General features: G+C 45.1%; 1 protein-coding gene across 2 annotated transcripts in view; it reads right to left on the reverse strand.

Moving 5' to 3' along the window:
* ADGRL1 (adhesion G protein-coupled receptor L1) overlaps positions 1 to 20760 on the reverse strand; it is a 618953-nt gene that overhangs the window by 87604 nt on the left and 510589 nt on the right. For both annotated transcript variants that reach the window (XM_085654299.1, XM_085654300.1), the window contains exons 6-12: positions 20341 to 20655; positions 17518 to 17621; positions 13805 to 13990; positions 11900 to 11938; positions 8668 to 8851; positions 6144 to 6266; positions 5311 to 5516 (exon numbers count right to left, since the gene is read on the reverse strand). In XM_085654299.1, the coding sequence (XP_085510425.1) occupies positions 5311 to 5516; positions 6144 to 6266; positions 8668 to 8851; positions 11900 to 11938; positions 13805 to 13990; positions 17518 to 17621; positions 20341 to 20655 (1157 nt within the window). The remainder of the gene's footprint in view (positions 1 to 5310; positions 5517 to 6143; positions 6267 to 8667; positions 8852 to 11899; positions 11939 to 13804; positions 13991 to 17517; positions 17622 to 20340; positions 20656 to 20760) is intronic.

Below are 20760 nucleotides of genomic sequence, written 5' to 3' on the forward strand. Positions count from 1 at the left end.
ACGTTGAGGACCGCGAGCAAGCAAAAAATGACTGCTGCACTACGCTACGCTACGCGTGTTTGCTAGGCCTGGGCCAAAATTCCATTCCGTTCGTGGAAATTGCGATAATTTGGCATTTTTGCATTTCGCGAAATGCGCGAAAATGTCCGCACTCCGCAGCTTAGCGATAATTTGTTTCTTGCTCGCGCTGTAAAATAATACATTCTCGCTTGCGCGCGATTGCCTTACCTGAATCCCCACATTCGCCGACAAGTTTTCCCGATCCGGTCGCGTTCTCCACGAGATGTTGGAATGTTGGTAGCCGTTTGCGCTGTCTCGCGACAGTTCGCGCCCGCAGTAACGTCATGCGTCACGCGATCACGTCTTTCTTCTCGCGATCATGCACCGCGAGACAAGTGAAAACAAGATGGCCGCGCCCGCCAGCAACCGCATGGGTAAGTTGGCGAGCCGCGACCACGCAGAAAATACCGCGAACGGGCGGGAAAAAAACATCCGCATCTGCGCGATATTTCCGCGTGTTTGAGGAGATTTTTAACATTTTCGCGATAATTTGCGAAAGTGAATTTCACAAATTCCGCCCACCCCTAGTGGTTGCAATGTGCTACGTTCAATTCGCGTAGTGCGAAGTAGCGCAAACTTCGCAAACTACGCGAGTGTAGCGTAGTGCTTTGCCGAGGGTTAATCATTTCCTCACAGAAATTAGGGACGATGCTCCAGAAGCTAAAATGAGGACACATTTTCTATAAATTCGCAAATATGGTCTTCAGCCAGTCTGACATGCTGAGTAAAACATGTACTTCCAACAGCAGCAGCAGTTTGTCAGTTGATTCCCTGGGGTTCTAACGCAGTGTCACCACATAGTTCTAATATAGTGCTAAAGCTCTAGCATTCTATATTTAGGACAAACGCGAGGCACTCCAGAACACAAGGTAACTGGAATCAGAGCTGTAGAACTGAAAAATGTCCTACGGACAGGACTGCTGTAAATGAATAAAATGATGGGTTTTATTTTGACATAGCAAGTATTATCAGTGCTTTAGATAACTAAAATGAGGACACGACTTTTGTAAAATTCTAAATTTCTTACTCATTCAAGATAGAAGTAAGGTTTGGCATGCTTAGTGAACCATACATTCCCATTACCAGCAGCTGTCTGACAGCTGACCCTCAGTGTTCTACTGCAGCTTCACCAGAACTCTAATGAACAACTAGAGCGCTAACATTCAGCATTCAAGACAAACATGAAGCACTCCTGAAGGTCATTTTATCTGGGATAGGAGCTGTTGACATTAAATCCTCTCCTGTGGAGCAAGCTCAAGTAAATGAGTAAGTGAGCATGGAGATGTGAATACAGATATAAAATTGGGTGTTTGAAATAAATGCAAGGGGGAAAAATGAGTTTAAAGCATAATATTTGTTTAATGGGGCTCCAAATAGTTAAAGAGATAGATTCATAGGGTCCATCATCCCCATTGCACAGCTGTTTACTCAGGCTAGTCAGCTTCTCTGTTGCTTAATACCTTCCTGTTTTTAAAATACTACTATTACTGTAGACATTAAAGATTTAAATGGATGCGAGTGGATCTTTTTTTAAAGATGCTCGAAACTATTTCCAAGCAAATGTCAAATCTGATAGATTTGTGCTTCTAAGGGTAGCAAAACTCTCCAGAGGAGTTGCTGTTCGGACATTTACATTTTCTTTTAGGTTTTTCCCAATTCCTTTTGTCAGTAGTTGCATCTATCCGCAATACATGTGCACTGCATACCAAACAATGTTTATTGTGAGTTTAAATGAGGCTGAAAATGAGGGTCGTACGTTAAAATAGAGTGAAAACTGTCAAGGAGTATTCAGAATTCACTGACTTGGAACAATTTAAATGTGTGATTTTAAAACACAATCAAAGGAACTTTTTCAGACTCATTTCTTCTTAGGAAGTTGCAGCAGCAGAGATGGGGATATTTTCAAGCACATATTTAGCCTGATGCACAGGAAACTGAATGACTCCACAGCTGTCTTTTCCTGCAGCATGTCACCCAGTACAGATGCATTGTGTGTGCTTGGTTAATATTCTAGTTTTTTTAAAAATAAGAACTCTGTGATGTTCACAGGATACTGTTATGGAAAGAAGGTGTAGTTATGTGTAGGTTGCGCTGTAATGAGGCTTGTCTCAACTACTATCTATAAATCTCCTGCGTAGATACAACCAGCTAAGAGCCAATCAAAATACAGCACTTTTGGTAATGTGCAGCTCTCTGGTTTTCAGTGTCAAATCGTGTAAATGCACGTCCATCTTGCTTCGCAGTATTAGTCTCAATCACAGTGAACACGTTTTTTGTAACTTTGATTCTTAAGTTACACCCTCTTTCGTTTTGGCTACTGAGAATGGGGAAGACATGAAGGGGCAGATTTACAAGGAACTGACGCATCTGCATAGATACGTCAGTTTCCTTGCATCCATGCCGAATGTCCTTGCGCCACTATGGATGCGTTGTATTTACAATACAGTGCTCCATGGCGCAAGGATTAACTGATGCGTCAGAAATTCTGACGCATCTGTTGCCGCAAAAGTGACGCATTGCTGGAGTTGCTCATGAAAGTGACCCAACTCCAGCAATGCGCCACAATAGATGGGTGAGTCCCATTAAAAAAGCCCTGCATCATTCCTTACGCCTGGTCTGAGAAGGGGTAGGGATTTTGACGCAGTGAAGGCGTAGAGGGACGCAGTGAAATCTTGTAGATTTCACTGAGTCAGTTCTACATGGCTTTTTGCGTGGGAATGCCCACCCTACATACATTATACCTGACACAGGTATAATGTGACGCAGGGCTTTACAACGTGGCGCATCGCCCTAGATGCGACATGTTGTAAATTGGCTGCATTGTTTACGCCGCCGCTGCATTACAAAAGTGATGCAACGGCAACGCAAAAGTTTCGCAAGGGGCTTGTAAATCTGCCCCTATGATGTGTAGGGGCACCTGGTGCTATGCACGGCCAGAATGAATTGGTTGTAGTTACAGAAGCAAGCGGATAAAAGGGGCAAACCTGGGGGCAAATCTGCTCGGGCTTTGACAAGAGGGCTTACACTAGCAAACAGGAGCTTCTGGGAAATGTAGGGCTTTAGCCGCCCTTCTTATGGTGGTGACTTTAAGAAAGCGGGATTATGCGGCCTTCTTAAAAATACTTTTGCCAACAAAAAATCTGATTGGCTGCCTTTGGGCTCAAGAGATTCTTGGCTCACAACAAGCCCCATCCTGGTGACTTCAAATAAATGATGTGAGCAGAGAATGAGATGTACTGACCATGTAGGCAAGAGAACATTGCGCGAAGGTGCTGAGATAATTGGAAGAAAGGGTCATCTTAGGCGTGCAGCATGTGGGGGAATGTCTGCCATGAATCCTGAGTCTGGGAAGCAGGTGGAGTGACCTGGCAAGGAATACCGCTGTGGATCTGGGAGATGCATGCGAGCCACACGAGTGCGCATTTCCCAGAAATTGACAGATTAAAACAATAATCAACACAAAGAAATGTTCTCCTTTCAGGTTGGCTTGTTCCATCGAATGAAAGTCTTCATTTTTATGCAGGTTAGTCATTGCCAGAACTTCCTCGAAGGGATAGAATTCCAGTTCTTGGCTTGATATGTCTTTCAAGCAAACAGACTAAAATATTGTACTGCGTGTTCTTAATTAGTCAAAACAATGTTTGTTCTTCACGGGACTATGAGGTGTTCCTGTTGCTGGTTGGTAAATCAAAGAAACCAAAAGTATTCCGAAGAAATCTGACTTTCTGCGCCTCTTGGGAAGAGAGTTTAAATATCTTGCTATGGTTCTGCAGAGAATGGACGGTCCTGCAAGAACATTTGCCACCAACCCTAAAGCAAGGGGGGCCGCATGTCCAGCTGGAGTCACAAGGCGTTTTTTTGGGCTGAGGCCTACAGACATGGACATGGTTTGGTTGCAGAGTGCCCTCCCCTCCTGGCTAAGTATTCAAGTGATTGCCAATCTCCTAGTATGTCTGGTAGAAAGATTTTTTTCACAGTTTTTTATAGGCAATAGGGAGTAGCGAAAAAGCAATGGAAGACAACCTTTGTTTTGGGAGATTGTTAGTTTGTTTAAGATTAATTTGTAACAAGTGGCAGGAGTTCATTATCCTAAATTAATCTACCGGGAAATGAGAGATTGTGCTGAGAAAAAGGAGCAAGTAAAAAAAAAAGTTAATTAAATTTAAATATACATTTATTTAATAAAATTAAAGAAAATTTTATGAAACTGATCAACAGAACAAATACAGCCTCGGCTCCGGCGGGATATAAGCTGTTACTGCAACAAGAACATTGATAGACTAGTACACATTCTCCCAATTTCCTAGTTTCAGTCAACCAGGAATCAAAAGTATTTCCCTTGACTTCCATGCTGGTTTGCTTAAATTTGCACCCTCACTCATAACTCTTTTCAAAGCGGGGCAATAATATGTGGTTAAAGTTTACTGATGTATGTGAACCTTAAAACTCACCCCGGCGCACAGCAGTAAGCATAGAAGATTGAGAGTTGGGTCTTGCATAGGTATGTCAGAACCGAACTCTAACCTGTTGCCCAACTTCTCCTCTTGCTTCTTATCAAACATCATGTCATCTTCTAAGCTCTTGCCTTGTTTCTACTTCCTCCCCAATGGAACCAGTTTGATAGAATGAATCAAAGCATACGGCGAACAACCTTCCTCCTCGCCTCTCTTCTCACTGCTGTTGCTTTCAAGACGGAATTCTATCTTCTCGCCAGACACACGTTTGCCTCTATGGGGCAGAGGGTTGGGGCGGGAGTATAATGTGATGGAAACAGTTTGTATGTGGTATAAGGTCTGGGTGAACCTTACCTGCTAAGCCGGGGGAGAGTTGCCAAACATTCTTTGTTGCTGAGTTGTGAATTCTATAGAAGAGGTGAGGGATGCATGTTTCATCTAATATGTTTACATATGTTTGCGGTGCATTGTGGGAAAAGGTGAATCTGTGTGTTACTGTTTCCCATGATGGTCAGCAGCCAGAGAACCCTCTTCCTCCGACCAAACAGCTCTGGAGCGAAGACACTGTGCTGCTAAAACAACAGGAAACCCCACAGGGGGACTGCCCATTAAAGAACTTGGTAGGGCTGGACCTAGTTCAGTCCCATGTCAATTAAGCAACCCTACCTGAGTTTCATCTGAGTCCTACTAGCCATTCAGAGGTAGCCACCTCTCGGAAGTTCACCTGAGTCCTCTACAGGCCCACCCCCTCGGCTAGTTCTGACTCTGTCCCCAGGTAAGACTTGGGTGCACATACCTCCAGGTGAGGTAGGGTGAAGATGACGGGGTCCATGAGGAAGACACGGCTGGACTCCTTGTTGATGGAGGCAGCGATCACCTGGGAGTTGACCACCAGGGATGGGGTGGCGGAGCTGTAGTCCCCGGTGATCTTCACCGTTGCATTCTCTGTAGACAGGAAGTAACCCAGGTTGTTGTAGAGGATGAAGACCACCTTGACCACACCTGTGAGGGGAAATTGGGGCCATGAGCATTATCCAAAGAAATGTTTTTTTGTGACAGATAACACCAAAGAATGATGGGAACCCCTAGGCTGTGCTATCAGTAATATACCACATTATGTAAGAGGAATAAGTACACAGGCTGAAAAGTGAAACTGAAAAAAAGAGTATGATGTTATCTCTGGAGCCTAGTGCCCCTCTCAGTGGCATGGGGAACAAATCAGCACCAGAGTCTAACCCAGTGTTTCTGCGCCCCTCATACGCAGGGAGCTTCCCTCATTCACTTACAATCCATCCATGCACCAGAGTCTAATGCAGTGAGTTTGCACACCTCAGAGGCAGGGAACTTCTCTCACACTCTCAAATTTGCAAAGCATTTCCCGCGACAGCATCTAATGCAGTGTTTCTGCGCATCTCGCAGGCAGAGAGCATGTCTCATCCACTTACCGCCATCCCCCGCACCATAGCATACTGCGGTATTTGCACACCTTAGAGGAAGGGGGCGCGTGCATCACTATGCATGGGAAGCTGTTGCCAATGATGACTCAGACGCTCCCTGGTAATGTTCCCTCAGCTCTGCGGCTTAGTCCCGCACTTGGGCGTCGACTGAGTTGTTGGCACCTGCACTCACCATTGCGGCTGTTCTGTTTGATGGTGTTGGCTGACAGCTGTATGGAGCTTTCACTCAGGTTCTCCTGCGGGAAGACTAGCTCATGCACCTGCTCCTCAGTGTTCAGAAGTGTCACCTCAAGTACTAAGGAAGAAGGAGGGAGAGTAAGAAACATGGGGATGAGACAGCAAAAGATGAACAAGAGCTTTATTTGAGACACTATTTTGCACTGGGGCATATCAGCAGCCATTTTTTGGGAGTGGCACTTATTGCTCTCATCAGAGTTTTGACCTAGAGCAACAGAGAAAAAGTAACAAAAGGGGGAAGTGGGCGAAGAGAAAGGTGGAAAAGTAGTGGCAAGTGAGAAAGCAGGGATGAAAAAGAACCAGCAAGAGTGAGCTAAAGTTGCAGGGATTGCCAGGTGGTGGAAGAAAGAGGCATTAGATGGAATCAATTTAGCCTTGGATTTGGCAACTCCAACATAACCGTCCATGGGTTTCAGAGCAAACCTTTGGGCGTCAGCACGTATTCTTTTACAAGTTTAGCACTTGTATGAGAGATGGGACAGAGAGGAGTTTGAAAACAGATTCGACAGAGTGAAGGGAGAAGAGGATATAGGGAACGGAGGATAGGAGACACTGCAGATGGGAGAAAACAGGTTAATTGGAGGAGAAGTGAGAAATGGGGTAAAAGGAGAAAAAAACTAAGGGGTGGGACTGAGGGGAGGGAGTCTAAGAAACAGAGCAAGGAGAGAGATTATAAAATGGACCAGAGGAGATCAAGCATGAGCAGAGGGACAGAGAGGAGGGAGAATACGATTTTACAAAGATGAGGGATAGTAAAAGATGGGGACAAGGCTAGAGTAAGAAATGGTGCAGAGAAGATAGGGAATAAGGGGTATGAAAAGAAAGGCAGAGTAAGAGACAGGACAGAAATGAGGGAGAGAACAGTTAGAGGGAAGGGAAAATAAGAGAGAGGGTGTGGAGATAGAGCATGAGATGGCCTAGAGAGAATGTAGAATAAGAGAAGGGGCAGACAGGAGGGGGAATAAGAGATTGGTCTTCCAGGGGAATACGTGATGTGATAAAGAGGGGAGAGTAAACTATAGGGCAGAGAGGGTGAGACACTGGCAGAAAGGAGTGAGAGCTTTTACATGGATAATGGTGTCCGGGGGTCACTATAGTATAAGGCATGGAAAGAGAGAAGGCAGAGATTTTACAGAGAAGTAAGAGTAGGAGAATGCACAGTAATGATCCAGATTTCAAGATGGGGAAGAGAGGAAAGGACATAAGATAAATTACATAAAAGAGGGTACTTAGGAGCTTGGACATAGAGGAAAGATAGTTTGAACGGAGGAAGAGTAAGAGGCGAGACAGTGATGAGTGCTTGATTCAACAGAGAAGGAGAGAAAGAAAGTGATAAAGAAGACAACAGAAGTGGACAGAGAGGAGTGAGAAAGAATTGAGAGGAGTGAGAGAATAGAGAGCAAGAGAATGAAGTGAGGGGACTAAGAGGTTAACAAAGAAGACAACACAACTGGAAAGAAAATAGAGAGGGTAAGAGTTTTGAGTGAGAGACTAGAGAGTAAAAGAATGGAGGGAGGAGAGTAAGAGCTTGGATGAGTAGTAATAAGAGATTTTGCAGAAAAGAGGGAGACTCCTGGCTGAAAGAAGGGAGATGAGGAGAATGGACACAACTGAGGAAGAGACAGACCAGAGAGGAGGAAGGGACTGGGCAGAGAGGAGGAAGAGACTGGGCAGAGAGGAGTAAGAGACTGGGCAGAGAGGAGTAAGAGACTGGGCAGAAAGGAGGGAGAGAAAAGATTAGGCAGAGAAGAGGATGAATAAGAGATGCTACACAGATGAGGGAGAAGTGGAGGTAGATCAGAGAGGAGAAAGCATTACTATTGTCAGCAACATGGGATCCTTGGTGTGAAGGGCCTATGGGATTGCCGTCCAAGTGTAAGTGTCCTCAACATCACCACCAATTCCTGCAGAACATGGGTGCAGTCGTCTCCCCCATCACCACTCAGGTGCCCCAGAGCCATCTCACTTCCCCGCCCCACACCCTCTCAAGGGTCCTTCCATTCTCTGGACTTCACCCTCCGCCCCCGCTGAGGTTCTTGAGCCCTCCTCCTAATCCTCCAGCTCCTTAAGAGATTGACAACACAACTGAACAGGGAGGCGAAAGAGTACACAATTTGAGTGAGAGAATAGAGAGTAAGAGAATTGAGGGAGGAGAGTTAGAGATTGGATAGGTAGGTTCCTTCTCTCCTGTCAGCTGTCCCCCAATATAGCTTCCCTGCTGTAGATAGGACTTTCTGTTCCTGTTCAGTGTCTCAGCTCTGCCCCTCAGTCAGGGACAGCATGGGATTCTCTCTACTGCCCTCCTTCCTTCCTACTTGGGCAGGATCTGTCCTATAGCCCCCTACTTAAGTTCCCTGATCCTCTATATTCCCATACTGCAGATCTGACTCATCCTTTGCAGTGGCGGTCCTTTGCCCTCCTGTGTCTGGGGTCAGATCCCTGTTATCGGCGGTACTCACCCACATTGGTCTTGGCCGTGATGAACCGTGCTGGCTCCTTCACGTTGTCGGCCAGCAGGAAGGCGCCCTCCTCCACAATGTCCAGCAGCATAGTGGCGGTGTGCACCTGTTCCGTCGCATTCATGTCTTTCCATGACTCAAGGGCCTCAGGCCGCAGTAAGTTGTCCACGGTCTCCACCACCGCCTGCCGGGGAGCACAAGAACATCAGTCCAGGTTTGCCTGCCACTTGTCCCTTTATCCTTCCAAATCTGCCTATGAACCTAAATCCAGGGCGTATCGGCAACATCTACAGTAATTGTATGGACTAGGATTTCTGTACAGCTCGTCCAAGGTGTTCCAATCACTCCATTTTTTGTATTTTAGTTATTGTAATTGTAAAGCTGTCTTCAAGGCAGAAGTTGCATGGATCACTGACAGAATATCGGAAACAGAAATATCATGTAGACATAATATCATGCCAAAAACATTGAGGACCAAACTATCGAAAAGGTAACTGCAAATAGGTAAGAACTATTCTTGCCTTCGCATCTACATGCTTGGAAGATATATAAATCAGCAAGGTACATATATGTGGAGTTATATAAAGCAAAACTTTACTTACGTATAGAAACTTACCTTCACAATATTTGTGCCCTCGATATTCTTGACATGATATTTTAGTCCACGAGATTTCTGTTTCTGACATTCTGTCTAAATACCAGTAGCGTCACATCACTATGATTCTGACTAGGGGCAGGTGAAATATTGACTTTACATACATAGACATGAGAAACCTGGAACTGCTTAGCTTCATGAAAATATATAATTTCCAACTTCACTTGACTCGCCCATGCATAGTGAAAGGTGACAAGAAAAAGTCGTAATGATGAATGCTGCTCTAATATGTGCCGTGTGCAGGTCAGCCGGCAACAGAAAATTGTCAATATCAGTATTTCCTGTTCTCTGAAATCCTGTGGATTGGGTACCCTGGACAGGAGGCCTAGGAACGAGATAAGGGCAGAATCAGGATTTTTTCCTGAGTGTGAGTGTAGGCACAGGCCCCGAAGCCAGGCAGAGGATAGGATGACGGCTAGGCAGGGAGGAGGAGACAGGTGTGTAGAATTTGCTGTGGGAATGTGGCTTGTTGTGAGAATGATCGTGGCCTGCAGCAGTTTCACTTTCCAAGAATGACCAGGAATGGACCTCTGCTGTGGCGATGGGTGACTGAAGGTCCCTCCTTTCTATTTTAAGCTTCATTAAGTTCATGAACTTCACATATTTAAAAACAAGTCTAAAATATCTCACAGACTTAGGGACTGATTCAGACTATGGCGAACAGAGTGCTGCATCTGCCAAAACTTCGGTCCACCTGACTTATTTAGAGTTGGACAGACTGCCAGCTTTCCATCAACGGAGCTCGTGTAGACTCTGTTGATGCAAAGCTGACTCTGATAGCTAGCACCGCCAAGGAACACCTGGCAGTGATGAACAGAAAAATAAAAATAATGACCCCCACACCTGAGGAAAAAACTCCCTGGGTGTGGAGCTCATTTGTAATTTGTTTTTCAAGAACAAAGACCCAATGGGGGAGTTTGTTTTTGATAATCAAAAATCGTGGCCATCAATTTGAGAAACTGCCATGTTGGTGGTTCCTCCCAGGGTACAAGGATCACTGCTGGGCCTGCAGTGATTTCTAAATATAGTGGTCATCTGTCCATGCAGACAATGTCCTTCACACCCTGACGGGCAGAGCAAAGACCGCCATACTTAAAATCACATCCTAAGTACCTGCACACACCTTTAATCGGTATATAGGGTCCACTTGCATGAGTAGATCTAAGGCATAAGACGTGAAGAAGCCCTACTGCCTTGTGAATGTGAATCTCCAATCGATCACTGAGGAAGAACGGAGTAGATTTGAGTGACCTCCATGAGTCATGCAGTGGCCAAGGAATGGCTCCCTCATGGGGCTTGTATTGGGCATCTGATTAGACTGGAAAGTCACAAACTGACTGAAAAGAAAGTAACTTTTCACGAGGGGACTGTTTCCATGAGGCACAGGGTCAAGACTGATTTGCATATGGCTGGGTTCAAACTGGAAAGGCATGGTGAGCAAAAAAACGATGGATTTAGGCCCAGATCTCTGTACTGGGGTGAATGTATGACATTGTTCTGCATTCTGCCCATCAACTGTTGTTTTTGTATTTAGAATACGGCGCACCATGGCGGAAGGATTGACAGATGCGTCAGATATTCTGACGCATCTGTTGGGGCAAAAGTCACGCCTTCCTGGAGTCGTGTCGCAAGCACAACTCAACTCCAGCAATGCATTTTGTGGCCTATTTCCACTACACTGCGTCACTCCGTACGCCTGCTTCAAGCAGGTGTAAGGTTTCGACACAGTGGCGTCCTAAATGCGACACAGTGAAATCTTGTAGATATCACTGCGTCACTTTTACGAGGCTTTCCTGCGTAGGAACCCCCCCCAGCAAATATTATACCTGATGCAGGTATAATGTGACGCAGGGCTTTACAACGTGACGGATCTCCCTAGATGCATCACGTTGTAAATAGGGCGCATTGTTTGCGCCGCCGTTGAGTCAAAAAAGTGATGCAACTGCGGCGTAAAGAGGCGCAAGGGGCTTGTAAATCTGCCCCAGAGTGTTGTGAAGCAAACCACAATACTGACCTGTGATTACATTACCAGACCCAGACCTCGCTTGGCCAAGGTACCTCAAGCCTCTTCTACCAAACCCTGACCAACAGTGAGCCTTCCTAATGCTCCTCAGTCATAATTTACACCGTCCAATGAGATAACAACCTCAGCATATGGCCAACACATCTCAGACCTGACCTACAACATTTCCTTTGATTATAGAATGAAAACCACATGTAGCAATCCCAATGTACCACAAGCATCATCTTCAGCACCTCCTCTGATTATGGTACGTGAATCCGCTCATTGCACTTCCAGTGCACCTCAATCTTGATTGGAAGCTGCTCCTGTGATTAAGGTACCAGAACTCAGCTGAGACAATACATTCCAATTCTTATGTCACCTCTGAAGTTCACCCACTCTCTTCAGCTGAGTTCTCTTAGTATTTCCTCCATCCCATTTCTTACCTCCCATTGGTTCCTCCAGAGCCATATCTGATGAGTGAAGCCCTGTATCTTGCAGCTTCTTTCCCTTCTTTCACCAGAATTAATCTATTCCATCATGCGCCATCATGCAAGCCATGTCTACAAACTCACCTTGACGTAGTCTTTGCATGTCTTCTCTCTTTTGTGCATCTGAGATTCCAGTTGGTAAAAAGAAAAGAAACAAGTTTAAGACATTCTTCCTCATCCTCTTAATAACCCAAGATACAGATACGTTTCACACAGAGATGTTCCTTGAGGTGGTCTGATGTTTTCTGCCTGGATATGGCAAGGGACTGACCTGCTGTGGACCTCACAGAAGCTGCAACATTCTTTCCGAATGGTTCTAGGATGTCTCCAATGACAAGGGGGAAAACAAAAAGGTGATGGGTTGAATGCTCGAATTCATGTCAGTCATTGGCAATTACTCCGGGATCCACTTCCGTCCATTTTTTGGCCACTATGCCACACTAAAGAGAGACTGGCCACATGCAAACCAGCCCTGGTCCTTCTAAAATAAGAACAGGTCAGCATAAAATGCCTACCAGTCCAGGCCCCTGCAAATGGAAATACAGCCCACACCAGTCCGGGTTTGGCGTTATTAGGCCTTATCGGTGAGATATAGCTTTATTCCCATGGCACAATGATCATGGGCCTCACGTCTGTGCATACCAGTCACACTTAAGGTGTTGTTACTCAGAAAAACAAAAAGATAATGTATGGAATCTTTGAAATAATCTGAGCCACTGACATTCCTGTTCATTTTATTTTGCCCACTAAATCACTCTAGAAGGAACGACCTGAACTGCCGGGCCAGATCCCCACTAGATGGGAACACAAGCAATCCAATGGCAACGGGGCAGCAAATGCACCTCGATACGGGGCATCAGACTGTATAGGTGTTCAAGACTTCACCATAGCAAGTGGGCATGAAGTTGGGGAGATCTGCATGTCTAGGAGTCTTGAGACTGACTACTTTACACACAAAGAAACTACTGAGCAATTAACCTTTCATATTAATGATTATAGTGAGAACTTGATAATAATTAGATTTGAAGTCTAAGAGACTTGAAACCGAGGAAATGAGTGTGTAGGTAAGAGTTTATAATTTATCTTCAGGGATACTGCAAGAGACAGAGGAATTGTTAACACTAGATGCATATCTATTTGGTAATTTCTGTACTCTACAGTGCCACAGACATCCATACTTCATCATAACCATCTCATTACTAATTCTTTTAAATTCTAAGAATGGTGGATATGTACTCTGGCCGCCCATATTAGTACCTCATCACCACGACTACCACAGTTCTACTGAGAGAGAGGTTCCTTTACTTCTCAGGGAACTCATTTGTTTCTCAGCGGGAGTTGTAGGACCAATGCCTTGATTACTTTTGGGGAAAATTGATGCCAGGTCAATTGCTGTCCTCGCCAACGTCCTAACTAAGAACTTACTAAAGTTATGGCCACCAGTAGAAAGGAAATTGTATGTTCTACTGTAGAAAAGATACACTTGTGTGCCTTTGGAGAATGTCCATGAAAAAGTGCATGCTTGGTCATGTAATGGTCCAGATTTTTCCGCCGACAGAGTGAGCGGAGTCAGCCTATATCCTACTTATCCTTTGCCTATTGAGGGGGGGGGGGGCTCCAAACAAGGCATTCACATAGTCCCTGCAGTGGGTACCCATGCCATCAGAACGTAGTCACAGAATAGCTAAGATCCGGTCTATCCCCTTATAATGTATACAAAACACATGCAATTTTCTTTGAGAGAGAAACAACGTTATAAGCAAGTGATAAGTCAGAGTGTGATAGAAACAAGTATTACGTTGGACGACTCCATGATGGAAACATGCATACTATGGCACAACCAGTAGCAAGAGTCAGTATGCCATAGCCCTGTCAGTAGTGCGGAGTGTGGAGCAACCACCAGGGCTCTGCCAACGATCAGAAAACTCCACAGAACATGCCATCATGAGGTGGCCCTGCCAGTGAACAAGAAGAACCCATCACAGATACCTTATTGTAGTTCTTGCCGGCGGACTCCCTCTCTGTTGGCCGAAGTGTCTGCAGTTGTGAATCCAGGATGTCCAAAAGTTGCTCCATCAACTTCACAGAGGAGCTGACATCTCCAGCGTAGATGGGCCCCCGGGTGTGGCGTGCCAGCTCACTGGCAATGTTGGCAGCATTCTCCCCACTTTTGATCTGCACCGGGAAAGACACGACAAAAGTCAAGATTGGTGTCTTGGAGCGACACATCTCAGACCTGATGCTGGCACTGGGAGTCCAAGTCATTTTGGAAAGAAACAATTCTGTTAGACTAACTGTGGTGTCACCTCCCCTTTCACAACTCTGCGGTCACCTGTTACAATAAACAAGAACTTTTTGGGATGCTAATAACTTTTTCCAGGTTTCCAAACTAAGCCTAAAACACATGAACCAACATTTCTTCCTGGAAAGATCTGTCCAAATTAGAAAATGATAGGAAATAGTGGAGTTGGCAGTCTCTTGCGTCCTATGAATTCTTTATACCCTGCCCTAGTTTCTTTCAAACTGTGTCAGACCCTTGTCTCTTCCCATGACCATCCATCCCCACCTCTACTCCCCACTGCTCTCCTTCCACCCCTGTACCTTCTCCCTACTGCTAAGCAGCGTTTGTAGGAAAATAGTCCCACAAAACGATTCTGTTCAAGACTCTTGGGGGCATATTATCAACTACCATCGATAAATATCGCTAAGCGTGCTTAGTGCGAATTTAGTTATCGCCGGCTATCGCTGGATTTTATCGCTGAGATAGCGCATTATAATCAACGGCTATCTCCAAGGCAATAAAAATTCCAGAAAAAGCAGCAAAATGCTGGAATATCGCTGGTAATCCAGCGATAAAATTTCAGCGATAGGGAATTCCTTGATGATAAGCCATGGTGGACTTAGCCTGACAATCCACCTCCCATAGGGTAATATAGCTAAGTTAGAATCCAGCGTTAATGGGGTCTCAGCACAATTTTCATTGTCGCTACGCGGGTATGGGGCATCGTTGTAAATAGCTCGAAGCTGCGTTAGCGATGTTTTCCCATGCAGTGAATGTGAGGAACGCCTACTTTGCATCTCATTAGCGATTAGATGCAAGGCGTTAGTGAAACGGGTGCTAACACAAAGAAACACACGCTAAAGCCTGTTAGTGCGTCCTTGTTAATACTGCGATAGAATTATCGCCGCTTTTCGACCGAAAACGGCCGCTAAAGCGGCGATAATTGTCTTGATAATATGCCCCTTGGTTCGCAGAGGAACATCTCCAAGGATCACAAACTTTGTAACTTTCTGAAGGGAAACGACTGTGCTGTTCGTACAAATTCACTGGTGGAATTTTAGTTCAGCGCATCTTAAAATACATCTTTTCATTTAGAAATATAGGCATTGAAACACAAACATCAGTTATGTAGTGCACTTTACTTTATTATTCTATAAATAATTATGATACTCTCGCTTTCTGGAGTCACATAACTCACGCTTAAAAATGCTTATTTAGAAGTCAGGGTGATTAGCACACTCACACTTTCAAATAAATCAATATTTTTAACTGTGGCGATTATTTCACTTATTTCACTTGTGTATAGTTTCTATCCTTATCCTTATCCTTACATAAACTGATGTTTTTATTAAGCTCTTGTTACCTTGTAAAGGCATCATTTTATTTTTGCACAGCACACATGAAATGTAATTCCCCAGTCAATACTTTTCTTTGAATTTCACTGATTTTTTTAAACTCTAAAATGTTGCAAACAATGTGCCAAGTAGCAGATGGATCTCTTTTGTAGCCTTTCTCCTCTAAAACCTTGTAGGAGTCATTGGCACAGATTCCTGTAGAGAACCGCCCCTCTCTTAAGGCAATTTTGGAAATCACAAAGTTGGGTAGCTCTACCATCCTAACTGCTCTCCACCATGAATGACTTTTGAAGCACAAAAGACTTTACTGCTCACATCATAACAGATTAATATCACAGACTGGTGCTTATTTCTGCAGCTCAGTTTAAAGGTGGGCAGAGGGCCGTCACCAGGGCGACTGGATAGGCTATTTTGTCATAGTTTGCCTGTTACTGGTGAAGTGAGAGTAATTCTCAAATTTGCATTTACAAAGAAATTCTAAAACTCTAACCGAATACTTAGGGGCTTATTTACAAGCCCCTTGCACCACCATTGTGTCACTTTTCCCATGGGAAAAAGTGACGTCAAGGCGGCGCAAGGGGCTTGTAAATAAGCCTCTTAATTTCTTGTGTTTTAAAAAAGTGCCTAGAAACGGAAAAGCTACTTTTATAGTTGCTTTTAGATTTTATGCATTGGCTCTGTACCGGCTGGCCTTCCTTCATTAATGTCTTATTGACATTTCAAATCCTTATAAAATGTCTAGGCCCGTAAATACCCTAAACGTGGTTATCGAATAGATTAAGCAGCGGCCCCCTGGGATTCCGCGCAGATGCTTTTTCGAAGCACTGGGGTGTAATGTTATGTACTCCAGGCATGTAAAGTGGAGAAAAATGTGTAGCATCGTCAATATTTCAATCTTGGCTGATAGCTGAGCTCAGCTACACAGCTTCCTATTATGCTTAAAAATGTGGTCCCTTTTCATTAGAATTTACTTTTAGTCAATTGTTGTTAGTTTTCAAGTGTTTGAAAGAAATATTATAACTAAGGACTTGTATCAGAGTTTGGTGGATGAGTTATCAAAACTGCATCGGACCTGCTCGTGCCGATTCCTTTCCGACCGAGCCATTTCGATGGGCGTGGTCAGAAAGGAATCCGACTCGGTTTTCCGGATGACTCGGAGAGCCCGTCCGCCATCCGCATACCCTTCAGTACTCCCCTGGTAGGTTCTTTCCAGTCGAGGAAGTATGATGCCAGTTTCCCACTACCTTTCTGTGCCGGCTTTCTCCTTAGTATTGTGGTGTTAAGAGGGGCAGTGATGCAACCCTGGGCTTCTCAGGAGGTCAAGCACCGGTAAAGTAATAGTTCTGGCTTACAATTTACAATATGAGTCCTGAGTAAAATATTGTTAAAAGCCGCCTGCAAAAAAACCCCCCAAAAAAACCCGAATGTCTTTCTGTATGCAAAAAATAATTTAGTGTATGAAAAGTAAGTGTACTTTTGTGATGTAAAATAGTCCATCCTGCATTCCAGTGCAAGAACTGCACAGGAGGTGGAATGATACCCCAAAAGCCAAGTGCATTGGGTGAGAAGGTACATCCCTGTGGGGCAGCGCCAAGGTCCACTCTAGGAATATTTTAAAGAATTGTTAACAACAGGTAGAAGACAGCTGATCTGCCAAGCTAGACCTAAAAAGAGGACATATCACGTGCTGTTTTTGAACTGCACTAATAAACTGTGAATGAACCTTTGGCAGGACTAATGTACTTTAACTATGTAAGCATAATATTTGATTCTAAAATGTGTTTTTTATTTGCAGGTTTTCTCTATTGTAATTCAGCTTCTCTCTCCCACTGTGACGATTTGTGTAGCTTTTGTGCTATTGTTAATTCATCCTTTAAATGGCACAAAAGGAACAAATGAATTGTTGTTCATTGCCCTTTTATTGTTGCATTCAACATAATTTAAGCCTTACCTTGAATAAACAAAAATGTGTTTCTTATCACAGCTGGAAAACCATTCTTAAGTGGTCTCCCGGAATTTCCAGAACGTAAGAGGCAGTTCCTACATGAGCTCAAAGACCACCTTACCTTCTGAGCCACTTGGTTAACCCAAGGGGAGGTGCAGTTACTCAAGTCCGGGCCCCTGGGGTTCCAAGCACCCAGTCCTTGCAAGCACTGGAACGAGGCGATTCCTGAAGAGACAGAATTAAGAGATGGGGGAGAAGGGAAGAAGGGCAGAGGAGCGCGAGAGGAAGGGATGGGGCGGAGGGAAAGGTAGGCAGATGGAAAGCGAGCGGTGAGGGAAGTAGGCAGAGAGAGAACGAGTGGGAGAGAGGTGTGGGTGAGAGGAGAGGGAGAGGGATGCAGAGAGAGAAAGAGAGGCATAGAGAGGGAGCGGCGTTTAAGGGAAATGCATTGAGGACAGGAAGAGATTCAAGAACGATTGAGAAAAGAAGAAAATTATAGGATAGGAAAAATGCCGAAGAGCACAAAAAAACACACAGGAGGCGAGAAAGGCATTTGGAAAAGAAAGAGGAGAGTAAGATGAGGCCGTGGGGAGAATATAAAGTATGAAAGCACAACAGAGAGACAGGGCGAGGTAGATGAGAAATTGAGGAAAGGGGAAAGGGAACAAAAAGTAGAATAGTAATGGGGTGGGAGAGAGAGGAAAATTCATGTAAAAATTCAGTGGAGCAGCAAAACAGAATGAGAGGGGGAGGTAAGAGTGTGAGAAAAGGGAAGGGCGAGAGGGTGAAGGGGGAGGGAGGGACAAAAGGAAAGAAACAGAATTGAGGAAGATGAGCAGCAGATCACAATGAGGCAGGGGAGGCGGAGTACAGGTGTGGGGAAAAGAAGGGGGCAAGTGATAAAATATGGAAAGAGAGACATCGAGGAGAAGGGAGAGGCAAAGGAAGAGAACAGTTAGCAAATGACCTCAGACTGCAGACACCAAGAAACATACTGTTATCCTTCAAGGGGATAAGTACTCAATCCAGTGAAAGGGACAACAAGAAACATTGTGCCCCTGTGTATATGGGCAGTTCACAGTACTATCAGCCTGGACTCTGAGAGGCGGGGGAGGGACAGTACTGTACATGAGATACAACCCTACAAGGCCGGGACTGTCTGTGAGGCTGGGTATAGACAGGACTATGCATGTGATACCACCCTACAAGGCCGGACGTGTCCATGATAGGGGGATGGATAGTACGGTATATGGGATACCACCCTACAAGGCCGGACGTGTCCATGATGCGGGGGATGGATAGTACGGTATATGGGATACCACCCTACAAGGCCGGACGTGTCCATGATGCGGGGGATGGATAGTACGGTCTATGGGATACAACCCTACAAGGCCGGGACTGTCTGTGAGGCTGGGTATAGACAGTACTAGGGGTACCACCCTACAAGGCCGGACATGTCCCTGATGCTGAGGATGGATTGTACGGTATATGGGATACCAGGCACCAATGACCTGACTGTCCGTTATGAAGGGATGGACAGTAGTATACATGGAACACCACTCTACAACAGGGAATTCGGAAACAATTATATATTTGTGCACAGGAGTACTTTTATGTGGGAAGATTTACAGTACCCTTTGTGAATCGGAAACCACACCTTGCTTTCAATATTGTGAACCTTTATTCAATATTAATGTGCCTCGACATTTCTAAACCCATGGTCAAATAATAATGCATCATTTGCCCAACAACTGCACCCCTCTACCAACCAAACACCTTTTCCCAGCTGTTATCCCTCTGCCAACCATTCACCCGCCTAGCCCTGCCATGTGCCATCTGTCTTTTGCAAGTTGTTCAGGCACCCTGCCAGCCCTGACCACTTCTGTCCAATAACCATGCTTTGTGACTTCCAATCAATGACCTGACCTGTCCTGTCCCAAGTCAGGCCCTCCCTTCCACTCTTTCAATCTCAAACCTGCACCGCCCAAGACTATAGTTTCCCTAATCCAACCCATAATCCAACCAGCTGTACAACCACTTTCGACTCGATCAATTTTACCAATGAACTACACAATACCTCCAGCAAGCCACTGACCGACCATGTCATGCAAGCACTTGACTGACCCACAAATCCACACCATCCCTCTCGATAATGCTGAACCAGGAAGTTTTCCAGCCATTTTATTGGCTGCTCAATTACTAAGCTGATCAGTTTCCCAATCATTTCACTTACGCGTTCCATATACAATTTGTACTGTAGTCACCATCTGACCTTTTCTGTCCATGACCATCTCCCAACCACTAATGCAGCCTGAAACCTTACCACCCATCTAGTCCAGGGAAAACAACTGAAACTCGCTATCCCTTATAACCTGACACTTCTGCCAATTGCTGACCGGCCTTGCTGCCAACTATTCCCAACCACTGCATTGACTTGCTAAAAAACATATTGCAACTCCCTGACAATCACACTGCTATGCTGTCCGTCAGCTACTTCATCTGAGCAACCAGCAGAGACCTACCCTGCACCATAAGTATTCTTTCTCTACAAAGAATGACCCATTCAACTCTAGACCATATATCCCCACTGCACAAAAAATCACCTCCTAACACTGACCTCATGCTGCACGCCAAATCAACTGTTCTATCCCAAAAATCGCAGACTAAAAACCCACCCGACTCAAAATCACATAATTCTTCGGCACAACAAATGACTAATCCAGCGGTAGCACAATTCGACACTGACATATTTTTACACCGCCGCTGTAATATCCAATATTGACAATTACACCTCTCCACCTAACCCAGACCTAGGCATTGCCAAAACACTGTCACTCTTTACCCAACGACGTGCCCATTCAGTTATCTGTGTGGGTCAGTTCCTCTGTTGGTGGTATCAAACACTGAAAAAGCCTAGGAAACATCTACACATCCTGCTTTGTACCTCTTGTGCCCTTGGGGCATGGACGTTCCACCAACATGCCCTGCTGCGTGGCAGGCCACTGCACCCTGCGAACCTCCTTGGCTTCACAGAAGACCTCTGGAAAGATGTGCTGATTGGAGGATGGTGGCTTGCGTGTGCTGGGGACGGAGGCGGTGATTGGGTGGAGATCAGGTACCATCTGGTTAATGGCACCAATGGGGTGGGTGGTAAGTGGCGTCCGACGGACAGTGGTGGTGGCAGATGGTGAAGACGTAGTGGTGACAGTTGTAGGTTTCACAGTCGTTGTTGTGCTGATTGGAGTGGAAGTGACTGGACCTGAAAAAAACAAAGAAGGGGACAAAAGTGAGCCTTGTAGGTCTGATACAATTACAGGATTCCTAGCCAATGTGTGTTGTGTGGTACACATACTCGTGGACCATC

Source organism: Triturus cristatus, chromosome 4_1 (assembly GCF_964204655.1).
Source record: "Triturus cristatus chromosome 4_1, aTriCri1.1, whole genome shotgun sequence".
NCBI classification, from domain to species: Eukaryota; Metazoa; Chordata; class Amphibia; order Caudata; family Salamandridae; genus Triturus; species Triturus cristatus.